Below are 16,638 nucleotides of genomic sequence, written 5' to 3' on the forward strand. Positions count from 1 at the left end.
AGTTTGCTTATTATGTTCTTCTTTTGAATGATTTGCAGTAAGAAAAGAAATATTAACAAATTAAATCATTTTGATCTTCCTTAAAACTAAAAGTGAGAAACTGTTTGGGGATCCCAGTGAAGCAATGTGTTTAGAAGGGTCGTAGGGACTATGCTATTCCAGGTATGTGTTATTGTGTAACAAACTACCAAAAACGTAATGGCTTTTGAACAATATCCATTTTATTAGATATGACATTTTTAATTATATTTTATTTATGGGTTAGGAATTTGGATAGAGGTTGGCTGGGTGATCCTCTGTTCTTCTCACTGCCATCAGGGGTCACTCAGTGGTGTTTATCTGGCAGATGGACTGTTCTGGAGGGTCCAAGATGGCCGGCCCTTTGTCAGGGATCAGCTGGGACTGTAGAGGCTGGTGCCGGCATGGTGTTCTCAGGGGAGCCAGAATTCTTGGATGGTAGCTCAGGGATCCTGTCCTAAGTGAGCAAGGTAGGAGCTACATGGCCTTTTATGACCCAGGCTTGGAAATGAAATAGCATCACTTCTGTCATATTCTGTTGGTCAAGTAGTGGCCCAGAATCAAGGAAAGTCAACATAGACTTCAGCTTCTTGTGGGAAGAGTGCTGAGGAATTTGAAGCCACATTGCATAATCATCTTACATGCATGAAGAGACATCCCTTTTGTTACATGTTAGAATTTCATTTTATGAGCCACGGTTTAGTGCATTAATTTTCCTATTAGCCTTTTTTCAGAGTGCAAGATTTCCAAAACATTGTTCTGACCATTTTGAGTTTTATACTAGTGACACTTGGTTTTTTAGGATTTTAAATTCTAATTTTTTTTTAAAAAAATGAGGATTGGCCAACTTTTTATTTCACTAAGGAAGTCCATTTAAAAATAATAATTGCAACAAAACACACCACTTTTGATGCAGTCATTTCACAAAAGACACATTTCCATTAAAATAATAGGAAAGACATGTCCTTAGAATAAAAGATCTTTAAGCCAAATAAATTAATCTTTACAAAATGGCATATATTATTTTTCTTGGGTTTTTTTGTTTGTTTGTTTTTGCATTTCACTATTGGCTGGTAGAAACTTTTTTTTGAAGTCTGTTCTGTAGATGTGTGTATTTGGGTATCATTCTTCTAGACAAAAGGTCTCAAGTAGGCTATTTATCAAAGTTACTCGGGACACTCAAGATCTTGTGGTCAGGACTTCAGATTTATATTAGTTCCTCAATTGCATAGCTGTATGTGAGTGGTACAAGGGTTTGGGTTAAATCACCTATGTTAAATTCAAATTACGTTAGCTAGGTTTTCCTGATTGTTTGAAATGTGCCTAGAACAATGTGGTGTGATGGAGTTTCAGAGTAAGATGTACACAATATAGTGCCTACCGGGGGTCAAATTACAACTAAGTTGTAAAGATAAGACCGATGCACATGAAATACTGACAAAGAATACAAATCAGAATGTGGGTGAGAACATATAGAAGTTCCTCATGAAAACTAGAGTAGTCTGGGGTGTGCTCCCAAAAATTGTGGAGGTGAAATTCAAGGTACACGGTTTGGGTGAAAGGCAAGAGAAAGATGTTTCTGGTAAGGTTAACTGGATAAAGGTTCACAGAAAAGAATGACTATAATGTGTTTAAGGCACATTGAAGGATTTAGGGATGGGTTGATTTTTAGCATAGCTGGTCTTAGGTTCTAGACCACAAAACAAAATGGATTCAACTTTCTTTTTTGTTTTGTTTTTGAGCTATAATATAATAATTGATTAAAGTTTCTATTTTTTTGTTACTCTCAAAGCGGTCCCATCTTTTCCTTCCTAATCCAAGCAGATGGCTACCTGCTCATGCTAGACACAAATCATTTATAATCATACTAAGAATAATGAGCCGCTAAATAACAGCTTCAGTACTGTGGGTCATTACCTGCATATTTGGGTGACCTTCCCTGAAATACCTAAGTGTCCTTCTGATAGTTTGGGATTGGGAGCCCTTGCATGATGTTTCATCACTAATGACAAAATAAATCTCAAGTGTCAAGAAGGGCTGCCCTGAATTCACCTCGGCTTCGCCAGCAGTAATGGATTAGGACCAATATCCTTTAGTGCAAGGCCGATCCTGATATTTATTCACTCAGTGCTCTGGGCTGACGGCTTAGGTAGCTGCCTATTTGGGGAAACAAAAGGTCATGTTGGAGCATCAGAAATGGATTATGGAATTCTCTCTTTAGACATTTCCTGGAATCGATTACGACCTAGTCTGGTTTTCATTATGATACCTCACACCTAAAGTTAAAAAAACAAAAAACCCCAGCAGCAAAAAGAAACTTCCGCATAATTTTCTGAAAGGGGTCATGGAGGACTTGTGTAATCATTTTGTAGTCAGTATTGATCAAGCACGGTGTGATCTTTGAGTCTATTTTCAGACCTGTTTTCCTACCACACAGTCACATCCCCAGTGTCTGGAAATGGCCTGAGTTAAGCTGCAGGAGCCCTTCCCCTTCAGGCATTTTTCAGTTGCTTAAAATATCAAAAGGTTTGATACGGACACAGCGCCAAGATTATTTGCCCGTCTGGTCCTCTAAAGTACCCTTGCTTTTAGATTTCTGTGCTTTGTTTGTTCACTCTGCTCATATAAAAGAGGCTCCATTGGGGGAAAAAAAAATCCTTTCATTGCTGGCAGGTATACTTGAGAGTAAGGAATGTCTCTTAAGCCTGTTTCTCATGCATTTTCCGGAAATGAGACGCGTGACAGCACCGTTCTTCCAGAATAGCCCACTCTTCCAGGAGCAGAAGCCCTTTGCGGGACTCCACAGTATCCGAGGAGAAACCACCTTTCCTGTTGTCCTTTTCTTCTGAGGTGTTCTCTGCTCCATCCAGACCTTCTGCCCATTTCCTTGACCACACCTTCTTACCTCTGACTTCTTTTACTTCTCTTCCTGTGGCTGTTCCTCAGGGGGTGATCCTTGGGTCTCTGTCCTCTCTTTCCTTCATCTTTGCAGAGAAATCCCACATTTCACAAGGCTCTAAACTGCCCGCTATGCTGCCGCCACCCCAGCCTTGGTGTTAGGGTTTCTCTGGTCTCTCAGATACTTCCTCTGGCCAGCTCCGTCCTCACACACCTGCCCTCAGCCCTGCTCCAGGCAAACTTTTCCTCGAAGTGGGGGTTTGCAAACTACAGCCTACGGGCCAAGTCCCACTCTTTGCTTGTCTTTGTAAATAGTTTCGCTGGAACATAGCCATGCCCATTTGCTTATGTTATTTTCTGTGGCTGCTTTCATGCTGCAACCTCACAGTTGATCAGTTGTGACAGAACGCGCAGAGGCTGCAAAGTCTAAAACATAGTCTTTGCTGTCTGGACCTTTACAGAACAAGTTTGCCCATCCTGCTCTAAATGTCCTGATCTTTTCACATTAGGGCTTTGATTGCCTGAATTCCACATTCAGGAACCCATCAGTGGCTCCCCATTGTCTATGTAATTAAAAAAAATTTGGGGGGGCTTAATCGTACTTGTCCATACACCCAACCCAGCCACTCTCACCAGGCTGCATACCCTCGCTTACCTGTCCAGCCTTCTGCTTCTGCTCTTTCCCACTCCACACCTTCCCCCTGCTGTTGTGTATGTCTGAGGGGATGCAAAAGGCCATCCTGCCTATCTTCTTACTCACAGTCTCCTTCCTTTGGCATTCAACTCAAGCCCTGCTCCCTTCATGAAGCATTCCTGAAGATGAGCTATACTGATCATGGCCTTATTGATTCACCTGTGTCACCTGTGCTGCTCTATTTGGCCCTGTTCTCATGCAGTGCAGTGAAGGTTCCCAATGTGGACTTCCTTCACGCTTGTTTAAGACACTGGCCTGTCAGGCCTGCTCTCCTGTTGTATTCTCTCTTTATAAATTTTGTTATGATTCTTCCCAAGCTATTCTACTCTTCCTTGTGTCGCTCTTCGGTTTACAACAACTATGGTCTCTGACCACTAAAAATACATCCAGCCTTGTGAATCTCCTCCAAGCCCACGGCCCCTGCCTTAGGTCAGGTTGCCCCCATTCCTTCCCAGGGCATTCCTGAAGGCAGTCTTTTTTTCCCCTGGGCAGGGCCTGGAGCACAAATTTAAGGAAGCACTTACTTTCAGGGCTTCACAAGTGCAGAGTTGACACCTGAGAGTTACTACTTCCTTATAGGTTGTGCTCCAGGCCCCTCGGGCCTCAGTTGCCTTACCCTAGATGTTCCCCTCCATCCTTCCCCACTTCCTACAGTTGATGAATGATCTCTTCAGGCTCCAGTGATATCCAGCCTGTTTCTTAGTTTCCCAATGGATAAAGGCTATCTCCTTGGGTTGACTCTAGGCTCTCTTCCATCCCAGTCTCCTGCCACTCTTGTCCCCAAGTATGAACTCTGCACCCCATGCATCCCCAACTTTCTGGAGTTCCCTTAGTGTGCTGTGCTCTCACACACTCCCAAACCATTTAACTGAGTCCTCTTCTTTCCCTTGGAACTTCCCTGGCTAACTGGGAGCATTCTTACTCTTTGGTCTAAACTCAGCATGACCTACCATTATTCACTGGGAAGCTTTTCAGAATTCCGCGGAACTAATTAAGTCACTCCTTCCTTTTTTTCCCCTTAAGCATAATGTACTCACCTTAATTATAGCATGTGTTTCATTTAATGGTAATTAATTTTTTGCATGTGTTTAATCTCTTAGGAAACCAAAGGTTCAAAGCCCCAGCTTCATATTGGAATCATTTGGCAAGTTTTTAAAGTACCATTGCCTAAAATAATATAAAAACAGAGAGGAAGACAAATCGTAAGAGACTCTTAAATACAGAGAACAAACTGAGGGTTGCTGGCAGGGTGTAGGATGGGGGGGATGGGTGGATGGGTGATGGTCATTAAGGAGGGCACCTACTGGGTTGAGCACTGGGGGTTATATATAAGTGATGAATCATGAAATTCTATTCCTGAAATCATTATTACACTATATGTTAACTAACTTGGATTTAGGAAGGAAGGAAGGAAGGAAGGAAGGAAGGAAGGAAGGAAGGAAGGAAGGAAGGAAAGAGAGAGAAAGAAAGGAAGGAAGGAAGGAAGGAAAGAGAGAGAAAGGAAGGAAGGAAGGAAGGAAGGAAGGAAGGAAGGAAGGAAGGAAGGAAGGGAGGGAGGGAGGGAGGGAGGGAGGGAGGGAGGGAGGAAGACCTAAGCCCTATCCCAGAACCAGAATCCCTGGGTATGGCCTGGGCATCACTGTTCTTTTTCTTGAAGTTCCCCAGATGATTCTGATGTGCAGCCATTGTCTGAAACCACTGCAAAAGACTGTGAGCTGCTCAAGAGTAGGGTCCATGCCAGTTTCATTTTTGTGGACCTCTCCTCACTGTTCCTCACTCTTCTTCCCTTCCCCTATCCTCACAGCTCAAAGGATGCCTGACTTACAGCAGGAGCTCAACTAAGAGCTGTGAATTAATGACCACCTGCTCATTGTTGACTCATTGATTGGGATTTTTGAAACAAGTGTTCAGTTACCACTTCTCTCCCCTAGCACAGGCCTGGAGTAGGGGAAGTTTGCAGAGAGAGAGGTCCTATTGGTATGGAACCAATAGGTGATCTCATGGCATACCACAAAATGACTCTCTGTAATGTTCTTCATTCCCAAGACTTGTGTCTTTAATGCTTTGAACAGCAAGGGGGCTGAAATAGCCCTTTTGGGGCCTCCAGAGCTATATATGTAAAATATATTTGAATATCTCTTCCTCTATCCAGTGGGCATGCTAGATACTAGCCATTTGGGGAAGGGTGTTAGAGAAGTCTGGGCTTCCTCATAAGGTCTTTCCTCCTGCATTTGGTTCTCTGGATTCAGTGAGAGTGTCTTTGGGCCTTTGGAATCTGTTCAGTTCCCAGGTAGACTTAGGTAACAAGTAGTAATGTTATTTGATGCAGTGTTCCCTGCGTGTGCAAGCAGGTGGCTGCATCGGTCTCTGCCTGCACCACAGGACTTAAATGTCAGACTTCCCAAAGGTAAGTCAGAAATGTGCTGTAGACTACATCTGATATTTACAGTTCTTTCCAGCAAAGGTGAACCGACTTTTGTTGCAAATGTTCTCCATTGCAAATTAGAAGGGTTTTTCTTTTTCATCTGTACATATGCCTTGAATATTTTCACTTTCCATACTTGCATTTGATTTTGTGAAAGTCCACAGATGCATTCGGACACATAATGGGCCTTACCCGTGGCTACTAAAAACAGTAATTAGAGAAAGTGAGAGGTTGGTTAAGAGAAGGCTATTAATTATTTATTAATTATTTAAATTCATTGATTTAAATCTACTCAGCTTATTATTTATTTATTCAAATCGTTTCAAAATGCAAATGAATAAATAAATACATAAAGTCTTTCAGACATAAAAATTAGATAACTCTTCCAGTACTGTTTCAGGTGGTATCTTTTCAGAACTCAAGCTAAGGGAGGCCAAAAGCTATAACTGCACTTTCTACACCATCCCCGAGCCCCCCTTTTTCCTCCTCTTGTCTCTTTTCCATAACCATTCCCTTCTCTTCTGTTCTCTCTTTACTTCACACCAATAGTACTATTAGCATTTCAGGACCTTACACAAAAAGGAATCATGCTCAAAGTCCCAAAGGATTGTTCACCTTGCCAGAACAGAGAAGGTTCGTATGTCTCCTCATCTTGAGTACACCTTTCAGTTGTACAGGCCGCAGACCCTTCCCCTTAACTTCCCCTAGCCAGACAGGATGTAAAGATTTCTCAGTGTAAGAAATATATTAGACCAAGGGGTGCCTGGGTGGCTCAGTCGGTTGAGTGTCCGACTTCGGCCCAGGTCATGATCCTGTGCTTCGTGGGTTCAAGTCCCACATCGGGCTCTGTGCTGACCGGCTCAGAACCTGGAGGCTGCTTCAGATTCTGTGTCTCCAGCTCTCTGCCCCTCCCCCACTCTGTTCTGTCTCCCCCAAATAAATAAACATTAAACAAAAATTTTAATAAGAAAAAAGAAATATTAGGCCAAATACTGCTGTATGAACAAGGTCCTCTGATAAGTGATACCTTGTGGAGATAGACTCCTGCATGAAAATGTTAGTGTATCTGCCAAAGGCTAAGTTTATGTCCAGTACTATATCCAATCCAAGTGTGGCAGGCAAAAAAAACACAACGATTCTAAAATTTGATCATAGCCTTTAGAAAAAGCAGCACTTATCTGCATGTGTATTCAAATAACAACAGTCTGAAATCTGGCTTTTTCACATGTATCACTATAGATCCTATCACAGGGGTGTGGCTATGGCCCAAGTCCGACTTGCAGCATAGCCGTCTTTGTTTTTAGTTGAAGTGTAGTTGACTTACGATGTTACATTTGTTTCAGGTGCACGACTTGGCGATCTGACGGTTCTTTATATTGTGCTATGTTCACCACAGGTTTAGCTACCATACATCACTATACAACACTAATACAATACCCTGACTATACTTCCTCTGCTGTACCTTTCGTCCCCAGGATTTATTCATTCCATAACTGGAAGCCTGTATCTTTGACTTCTCTACACCCATTTTGCCTATCCAGTCACCTCCCTGTCCTCTGGCGATCACCACTTTGTTCTCTGTATTTATGGATCTGTTTCTGTTTTCTTTTTGTTTTGTTTTGTTTTGTTTTGTATTCCACATATGAGTGAAATCATACAGGATTTGTCTTTCTCTGTCTGATTTATTTCACTTAGAATTATACCTTCTAGTTCCATCCACGTTGTCACAAATGGCACAATCTTATCCTTCTATGGCTGCATAATATTCCTGTGTGTGTGTGTGTGTGTGTGACATCTTCCTTATCTATTCATATATCAACAGACACCTCCGTGGCTTCCGTATCTTGGTTATTGTAAATAGTGCTGCAGTAAACATAAGGGGTCTGTATATCTTTTCAAATTAGGCTTATTTTTATTTTTCTTTGACTTGAAAATTTGTTTTAGCCTAAGAAAATTCCCTTTTAAAAGGTGAATGTGATCATTGCCTCATGGAGATTATTTATCATTGAATTCAGAATACTGCCACAGAATGATTTTTGCAGAAATCCAATTTGTAAATAAATGCTGCAATGAATTATAGAGTAATGCATTAGCCCTGGATAACTGAAGTGCTTCAAACAACGTTTAAAAACCTGGTTAAACATTTCTATGAGAAAAACTACTATATACATTTCTTAAAATTGTTCTGCTTAGTTTAAATGTGGTTTAAAATGGTGCTGGGGGAGAAGATGTGGCCCTTAGGTATTGTCATAAAGAATCAAAAGCAGCTTATTAGAAAAGAGACAGAAATGGAAATGTGATATTCATCAGGGGAAATGAGGGTATGATTAAATAAATGGAATCAGCCCCCATGTTAGAAAATGCTTTAGTGAGGAAGTCATGCCTGAGGCCTCTTTTGGTCTTCTGAAAGAATGAGAGGCTGGGCCGGGTGCCCTGAGCCTGAGCTGTGGTAAGAGGAGAGTGAGCCTCAGGTCAGGTTGAGCCTCCTGGAAGCCCAGCTGAATTAGAATCTTCATTCAATTCCTGAAAGGATCTGAGAGTCACAGCCTGGCCTCTCACATGGAGTTCTGCCTCTAGCTAGTCCTGGGCAGGCAGGTCCTAGGGGAGGCACAAGGTTTCTCCTTGCCCTTGACACATCTGCAGCTTGTGTAGGGAGATCTTGCTTGTTCTGTGTCTTTGGAATTAAAATATGCGATAGCCCGCATCTCCTCCTGTCAAATATGTATTACACGAATACAAACTTCAAGTAAAAAAAAAAAAAAACGTTAGAAAGGTTAAGTGTTTTAATGGAAAGCACACCAGCCTAAAAGTGCTTTCAGATTCTGAAGTGTGCACAGATCTGTGGGAATCGTGTTCAGATGTAGCTTCTGACTTCTGTAGGGGTGGAGTGGAGCCTTAAGAGTCCGCATTTCTAGCATGTGCCTCCAGGGTGCCGGTGCTGTTGGTTCAGAGGTCATACTCTGAGGAGCAAGGATCTAGAAGATTTGATTTCAGGTACTGGCTTCTCACGGCGTCAGTTTTCCCGTCCTTGAGATAAGGGACCTCTGAACTCTGGCCATTAGCAGCATCATGAAGTGTGGAGAGCAGGAGGCTGGTTTGTGTCAAAAGCATATCCCTGCTCTGCGTTTTCAGAGAATCCTCATCATCATACAGGGAAGACAAAATAGAAATATGAAAACAAGCCAGGAAATACAATTTGGATTCTGACGATCCCAGAGTGTTTCCAGTTTTATTCACTTCGTGCCCTTGCTAACATTCAAAGGTTTGGCTTATAATTAGGTCGTAAAATCTACAAATAAATCTTCTAATTGTGCTGTTTGTCTCCAGTAAGCTACTGGAGAGGCTAAATCCTGTCCATGGCATACCAGAGGGACAGTCTAATTACCAATAATATGCAACGTATGATCAAAAGATTGTTATCTTTAGATCTGAAACATTTTCTTTCTTTAATATTTTAAATGTTTATGTATTTTTGAGAGAGAGACACACACACAGTGTAAGCAGGGGAGGGGCAGACACACACACACACACACACACACACACACACACACACACAGAATCCCAAGTAGGTTCCAGGCTCCAAGCTGTCAGCACAGAGCCCCATGCAGGGCCCAAACTCACCAGCCGTGAGATCATGAGCTGAGCTGAAGTTGGAACCTTAACAGACTGAGCCACCCAGGCACCCCTAGATGTGAAACATATTTTTAGCCAGAATAGAAGTGAAGATACAACTTGACACTACATTTCATTTTGCTAAACCTATCAGTTGTGGAGGAATTTAATGCCATCTTGAAATCTTTCTTATCCTTCAGAATCCTCCCAAATATTCTGTTCTCAGTGAACCCTTCCCAGATGCCACAGTCAGAATTAGTAGCCACCTCTCGTCCCCCTGCCACAGTTACGCCTCCACTGGAGCACACACTTCATGGCTGGGCTCATTCTGTTATGTGCCTGATGTCTCCCTCACTGAATTAGGAGCTCCTTAAGCCATCTGGATGGAATAGAAAGAGTTCAGCGACTTGGAACCCAGGCCCCTGAGGGTGCACTTCAGCACTGTTTTGTCCTGGTCATATGTCCCCAGGAAGCCATGGAAGGTTTTGGCCTGGATGCTCCACTCATCAGTGGCCACGATCAGATGGGGTTGTTGGGAGGGTTGTGTAAAATAATGGGTGTGTAACTGTCTGCCTCTTTTCCTGGCTCCAAGTAGGCATCAGATAAATGTTTGCTAAGTTTTTCTTTTGTAAGTTCAGGGATCAGGACTTATAAATCCTTATATTTCTAGCACTTCAGGAAAAATCAGGCATAGTGGGCGCTCAATAAGTTCTTTAAAATTGAATTTAATATTCTCTCTTTTAAGGAGATTGAGGCATATTTATTTTAGGCATAGAAAAAATACAAGACAGAAAAATAACTGTTTGATTTTCCCCTAGTAGTTATAGTGAGTGCTTTTCTGAAATATATTAAATGTATCTTGAAGTATAGTTATTAAATTTCTGACAGAGATTTATTTCTGGTTTGCTAAGTTTGGAAATCCCAAACACAAGAGAAAAGATAAATATTATGCAGGAACAAAAAAATGTTCCTGAAGGCTATCCATTTTTCTATATTTATAGGTATAAACTTTCTGGAAGAAGAAAAATTGATAATAGTTACCTCTGGGAAGAAGGTCAAGAGCAGGAGAGAATATACAATATATAATATATTATATAAAATAATATAGAAAATATATGTAATATAAAATAATACATTATAGTATATAAAATATATATTATATATAATATGTTATATAAAATAAAAAATATATTATATTTTATTATATAAAATATAATTTAAAATATATATTTTATTTTAAAATTGCATAAAATTATATTATATAAAATATATTTAAATTATTATATAAATATATTATTATGTAAATATATTATATAAAATATAAATATATTTTATAATACAAAATATAAATAGTATATATATTATATATTTTTATAAATAAAGAAAGAGGAATTGAAGGATGGGCCATTTTTATTTTACTCTTTTATATATTAAAATCTCTAATGAGTATTATTTTGGGGTTGCTTAAGTACACAGTGCTAACGATAAATGAGGGTGTTCTGCCCCTTGTCAAATCACTGAGCTGTCTCCATTCCAGAAGTCAAGGGCAAGCCCAGCTCATGCAGCCGTTACTGTACCTGAGCTTTAAGAAGCTCCCATGGTGGGGCCGTGTTCTCATACTACTGCCAGGTGGGAAAATCTAGCAACGAGTTATGAGTCCTTAAAGTGCTGGAATCATGACTTCATAAATCTGTGGTCTGGCTTAGTGAAGATGAGGCAACAGGTGACTGACTTAAGAATAAGGAGCATGCTAGGATATAGAGCCCAGTCCAGCAGGAGCATCATGCCTCCTACAACCAGACAATGGAGGGAGTTGCCCTCCTCTGAAACACTGCATGTCATTTTTAGCAAGAACACTAGATTTTCATTTTTCCTTGGCACCACTGAGCTATTTTCAGCATTGACCCCCTTACCTCCCATCAATGGCTGGGGACATGCCCATTTGGAATGTCAGAGAACAAGGGGTGCACCCCTTGTCATATGCTTGGGAAGAATGAGGCAGCATTTGCCCCTTGCACCTGTCTATCATACTCTGCTACCCTGGACTTGACTCTAATTCTGTGAGTTAAGGAGAAGACACCTCAGAGACATGTGAAATAGTGCTTTCAGTTCTAGATGGTACCCCCACAGAGGGGCCTGGACGAACTGTGATGTTTTCACAGGAGGGCAGCCAGGATTGTTAAAGGAGTCGTTAACAACATTACACAAAGAACTGCTGATGGGCTGGGACGTAGTCACCACTAACTTTTCGATGGTCAAATCATTAACTTCTCTGTGCCAGTGACTGGGTTCCGCAGTATTAACCTCAAAGGATTGTTGTGAGGAGTAAATACATTAATTCATGCACTTAGAGCTGGTAAGGGTTCAGCAATTGCTGGTGACCAGTTTTTGTCTTTGGGGCTGGGACTACAAGAAAGACTGCCACATCTTTAGGCTGCAGCAGCCATAGGCCCCTCCTGATCTATGGGAGCTCACCTTCTGATCTGTAGGCATTTTTAAAGAAACAGGTATTATGAAAAGCTTTGCTACTGATTATTCTTCTGAGAGGCATGAGTAGCCAACTTGAGCCTCTTATGCTATAAATAAGAGATTGCTTCATATGCATTTCCCTAGGTGAATCTGTCTCCTTTGGGAATTCCTTTGCCTTGTGCTGATACAATGTTTAAACTGTCTGGTGACCATGCACTGGGCTTCGTGATTTGAGTATCTTTTTTTTTTTTTTTTTTTTTTTGAGAAGGATGATCTCTGTATCGTTAGCCCCGTAGTAAAGGGAAAAACATGTCATTCCCACCAAGGCAGAGGATGACCACTCACCCATTTGCAGTATCCCCGTCTAAATGAAAATGGCTTTTGTTTTGTCTTCCTACACATTTGTTCCAAAATTTGCCATCTATTGTAGCTGCTCATACTCAGCTATCTGCAAAGCAGCATCCATAGGTCATTGATGTCAAGGTCATCAGCCTTTACCAGATGTTCTCCTTCTGGGTCTCATATTGATCCATTAGCTGTGTATTAAGCAAATGAATTCAGGGTGAGTTTTTAAATAGGATATTTCCCAAACTAATCTGAAGCAATAAATTGTGTTTTTTTAACTTGTTACTTTAATGCTGCTGAGTATCTTGAATGTGCCTTTGAAAAGGAACTGTTCAAGGGGTGGTTTGGTGAAGTGGGGGAAAAGCAGAAATGGTTGTGAGATGTTGTAGCAGCTTTTTATTTTTTTTTAATTTTTTTAACGTTTATTTATTTTTGAGACAGAGAGAGACAGAGCATGAACGAGGGAGGGTCAGAAAGAGGGAGACACAGAATCGGAAACAGGCTCCAGGCTCTGAGCTGTCAGCACAGAGCCCGACGCAGGGCTCGAACTCACAGTCTGTGAGATCATGACCTGAGCCAAAGTCGGCCACTTAACCGACTGAGCCACCCAGGCGCCCCTGTAGCAGCTTTTTAAATGCCACATCCAGATAGAACAGACTTTCATTTATTAACTATGTCATTTCCCCCTAGACACTGGCACACCCTTTTAGAAACTTCCCTCAAGTAACTTTTCCATACCTCATATTATTTCATCCTGAGAAAGATTCGGGACAGGACTTCTGGGGGCCTGGTTTTTTAGAAGAAGCAAGTGAATTAGAAAATTCACGTGTGTATTCACAATGACACCAAGAGGGACATCGATATAACTCTTGATTTTGCATCTGTTTCCACTATGGAAGTAAAGCCAACCATAATAAGTTTAACAGTTCCCAAACTACAACAGTTGTTTTTCTTCTCCTTAGACTCCTTAAGCTTCTGATCCAAGAGAATACTTTCTCTTATGAGCAAAGTTTGAGACTATTTTAAGATTAATTCTTATAATCTCTAAACCTACCTTCCCCAGGAAGGGCCAGGATGTTCAGGGGAAATCAGAGAGAAAGACACATGGAATCCTCTAGAGAGTCCATAAGAGTCTGGCCTTGGTCCATTCATCTGCTAAAGGCAGAGATTTGAAGCAGGCTGAGGCACCCATTTGATCAGGGACCCCTTGACTCAGTCTCCCATCTTGACCTTGTCATGGTGCTAAGCTGGGCATTTGGACCAAAGGTGACATGCCTGAGAGTCAAACTCCAGGATTGTTCTGGGCGGAGCCTCCTTGTGCCTGTGTACTATGTACCCGTTATCACGAGGTTGGTGAGAACATTGCAGTTTTGTCTTTTGCCTTTGTCATTGATCATGACAGCTAAAGGTAGCCCACAGAGAGCTTACTTTCCAACTTGAAAGATGATTTGTGTATCCTGAAGTATATATATATACATATATATACATATACATATATATATATGTATATATATATATATGTATATATATGTATATATTTATTTTGAGAGAGAGAGATAGAGAGCAAGGAGGGGAGGGGCAGAGAGAGAGAGAGAGAGAGAGAATGAGAGAGAATCCCAAGCAGGCTCTGCACTATCAGTGAGGAACCTGACACAGGGTTCAATCCCATGAACAATGAGATCATGACCTGAGCCAAAATCAGGAGTTAGGCACTTAACCGACTGACCCACCCAGGCACCCCTGAAGGATATATTTTTTAAAGGAAATTTTTCCCATACAAATGCTGAAATGTATTTTGTCTCTTGTTCATTTGCTCTTACATGTGTCATTTGCTCCCAATCTCTGACATGTTTCTTTGTTTTCTGTGTGTTGCAGGCAGCATAGTGTACCTCGGGATGATGGCAGGGGCTTTCTTCTGGGGAGGACTGGCAGACAAAGTGGGGAGGAAGCAGTCTCTTTTGATCTGCATGTCTATCAACGGATTTTTTGCCTTCCTTTCATCCTTTGTCCAAGGTTATGGATTTTTTCTCTTCTGTCGCTTACTTTCTGGATTCGGGTAAGGTTTTTTCCTTCATATTTTATAGCAATATGTTTATTCTTCATAATTGTGTACGTTTTCCACTCTAGAGGACCTCATTACTGAAAAATTATCTCTTAAGAACTGCAGTATTGGTTCTTAGAAATATAATTATCGACCTGTAAGTACAGGAGAGAAGAGAGAATACATCTATGTTCTAGTGGCTGATTCTTTTAGTATTTTACTTCCAGGAAATGGTTTTACTCTAAGTGGAATCTATGTCAGAATGCATTCATAAGTGCTTTTTCTTCTGAAAATTTAATTTAAGCAAGAAATAGCTAAGGTCCTACCTATTATGAGCTAGTTAAAGGTTCACACCATTCAGGCTTGCTCTTAAATCCAGTATGAGTGTGTCTCAAGCAAATGTTATTTTATTGATCTATGCTAACAACGTATTTAACTTGGTAGGAAGTCTTACTTCTTGAGATGTAATACATTCTTTTTATAAGTTCCTGATTTTTACTGAATTAACAGAAGTTGTGTTGTTAGCCAAGTGCAATGGCATAGTACCATAGCTCCCCCTTCTCCATGGGGGATACATTCCAAAATCCCCAGGTGATGCCTGAAATTGCCGATAGTACTGAACCCTGTATGTGCTAGGTTATTTTTTTATGTATGTATGTATGTATGTGTATGTGTGTGTGTGTATATATATATATATGTGTGTGTGTGTATATATGTGTGTGTGTGTGTGTATATATATATATATATATATATATATATATATATATATATATATATAGTAAAGTTTAACTTACCAATTAGGCACAGTAAGAGATTAACAACAATACTGATAAAAATAGAACAGTTATAACAATATACTGTAATGAAAGTTATGTGAATATTCTCTCTGAAAATATCCTATTGTACCGTACTCTCTCCTCTTCTTGTGATGATGTGAGATGATAAAATGCTCACATGATGAGATGAGGTGAGGTGAATGATGTAGCCATTGTGATGTAGTGTTAGGCTACTATTGACCTTCTGATGATGAGTCAGAAGGAAGATTGTCTGCTTCTGGACTGCAGTTGACCACGAGGAACTGATAGCACAAGTAACTGAAACTGGGGAAAGTGAAATTGCAGATAATGAGGGACAGCCGTATAGCCAATGGTGGAGCCATTTTCTTTAAAGAGCTTGAAGCACATGTTACTACCCTAAGTGAATCCACAGCTTAGGAAAACCCAACAGCTTAATTAGGAGAGTCCAAGATACTCTGCTTCAACAAGGAAAATAATAGTAAAAATACAAAGTTTCTGTTTGAGAACTTTATTTTCGCTAGAGACGTTCTTTCTGAGGTATCTGTCACAAGATGAATCTATAGGAATAACATAAAATAAAAGTAAATAACTGAATAAAGGAAAGGAGACAGTCCTGGGTTAGGAATTTGAGAAGCATATTAGTTGTGGTTGTTGGTGAGAGTGGTACCCACACAGGAAAACACAGTTTTGCCAAAAGAGAAGATCAAAGAGCTACATTAGGTCTTCCTTAATTACATAAAGTAGTGCTTTAAAATCACAGCTAAAATAAAGAGAAACATAAGGCATCAGAGGGAAAGACTGTATAACTGGTTACTTCAAGAGTTCAAAGATTTCCACATGTAGACTAATGCATCCCTTTTATAACTCATTCAAAATATTTGACTTTTGCATCAGTTTATGCCACAAGATGTGTGTGCATATTGAGATTGGTGGGTTATCCACAGATTTTTCTAATGTGCTCTTTCATCTTCTTATAGACCTTCATATGCTATGCTCTGCACACAGTGGGCACTTTGCAAATATGTGAGTAACTTGCCCAAATTTCAAGAGCTCTCCTTAGAGTGAAGACATTCCAGTAGATCATTGCAATAAACCAAGAAAATTGGAAAGTTTGGGAAAGTGTAAGAATATTTTTTCCTTGAGAAACAAATTACCAGAATCAATAATTTGCTTTTTAATGATAGAGCAAGAAGGCCTTTCCTCAGCAGAGGGGACCCTTGGTGCTCAGAGCTCTGTATGATATTGGTGATACACAGGGCAACCTGGGGAGGTGATTTGGATCATGGATTCAAGGGGCTGCAGCAGACCTAATGCTGAGTGAGCCGGGGTACCTGAGGAA

The 16,638-nt window shown here is 40.6% G+C and overlaps 1 protein-coding gene and 1 long non-coding RNA gene across 2 annotated transcripts in view; one reads left to right on the forward strand and one right to left on the reverse strand.

The window, feature by feature from the left end:
- The window catches only part of SV2C (synaptic vesicle glycoprotein 2C), a 224,445-nt gene that overhangs the window by 91,579 nt on the left and 116,228 nt on the right, over positions 1 to 16,638 (forward strand). Inside the window, exon 3 of the mRNA XM_003981081.6 lies at positions 14,337 to 14,517. Within this exon, the coding sequence (XP_003981130.1) occupies positions 14,337 to 14,517 (181 nt within the window). The remainder of the gene's footprint in view (positions 1 to 14,336; positions 14,518 to 16,638) is intronic.
- Positions 4,653 to 15,427, reverse strand: LOC109501858. The gene is made up of 4 exons (XR_002744081.2): positions 15,297 to 15,427; positions 12,462 to 12,652; positions 6,058 to 6,236; positions 4,653 to 4,777 (listed from the first exon to the last, which is right to left on the reverse strand). It is a non-coding gene; the product is annotated as an uncharacterized LOC109501858 (long non-coding RNA).

This window comes from Felis catus, chromosome A1, assembly GCF_018350175.1.
Source record: "Felis catus isolate Fca126 chromosome A1, F.catus_Fca126_mat1.0, whole genome shotgun sequence".
Taxonomy (NCBI): domain Eukaryota; kingdom Metazoa; phylum Chordata; class Mammalia; order Carnivora; family Felidae; genus Felis; species Felis catus.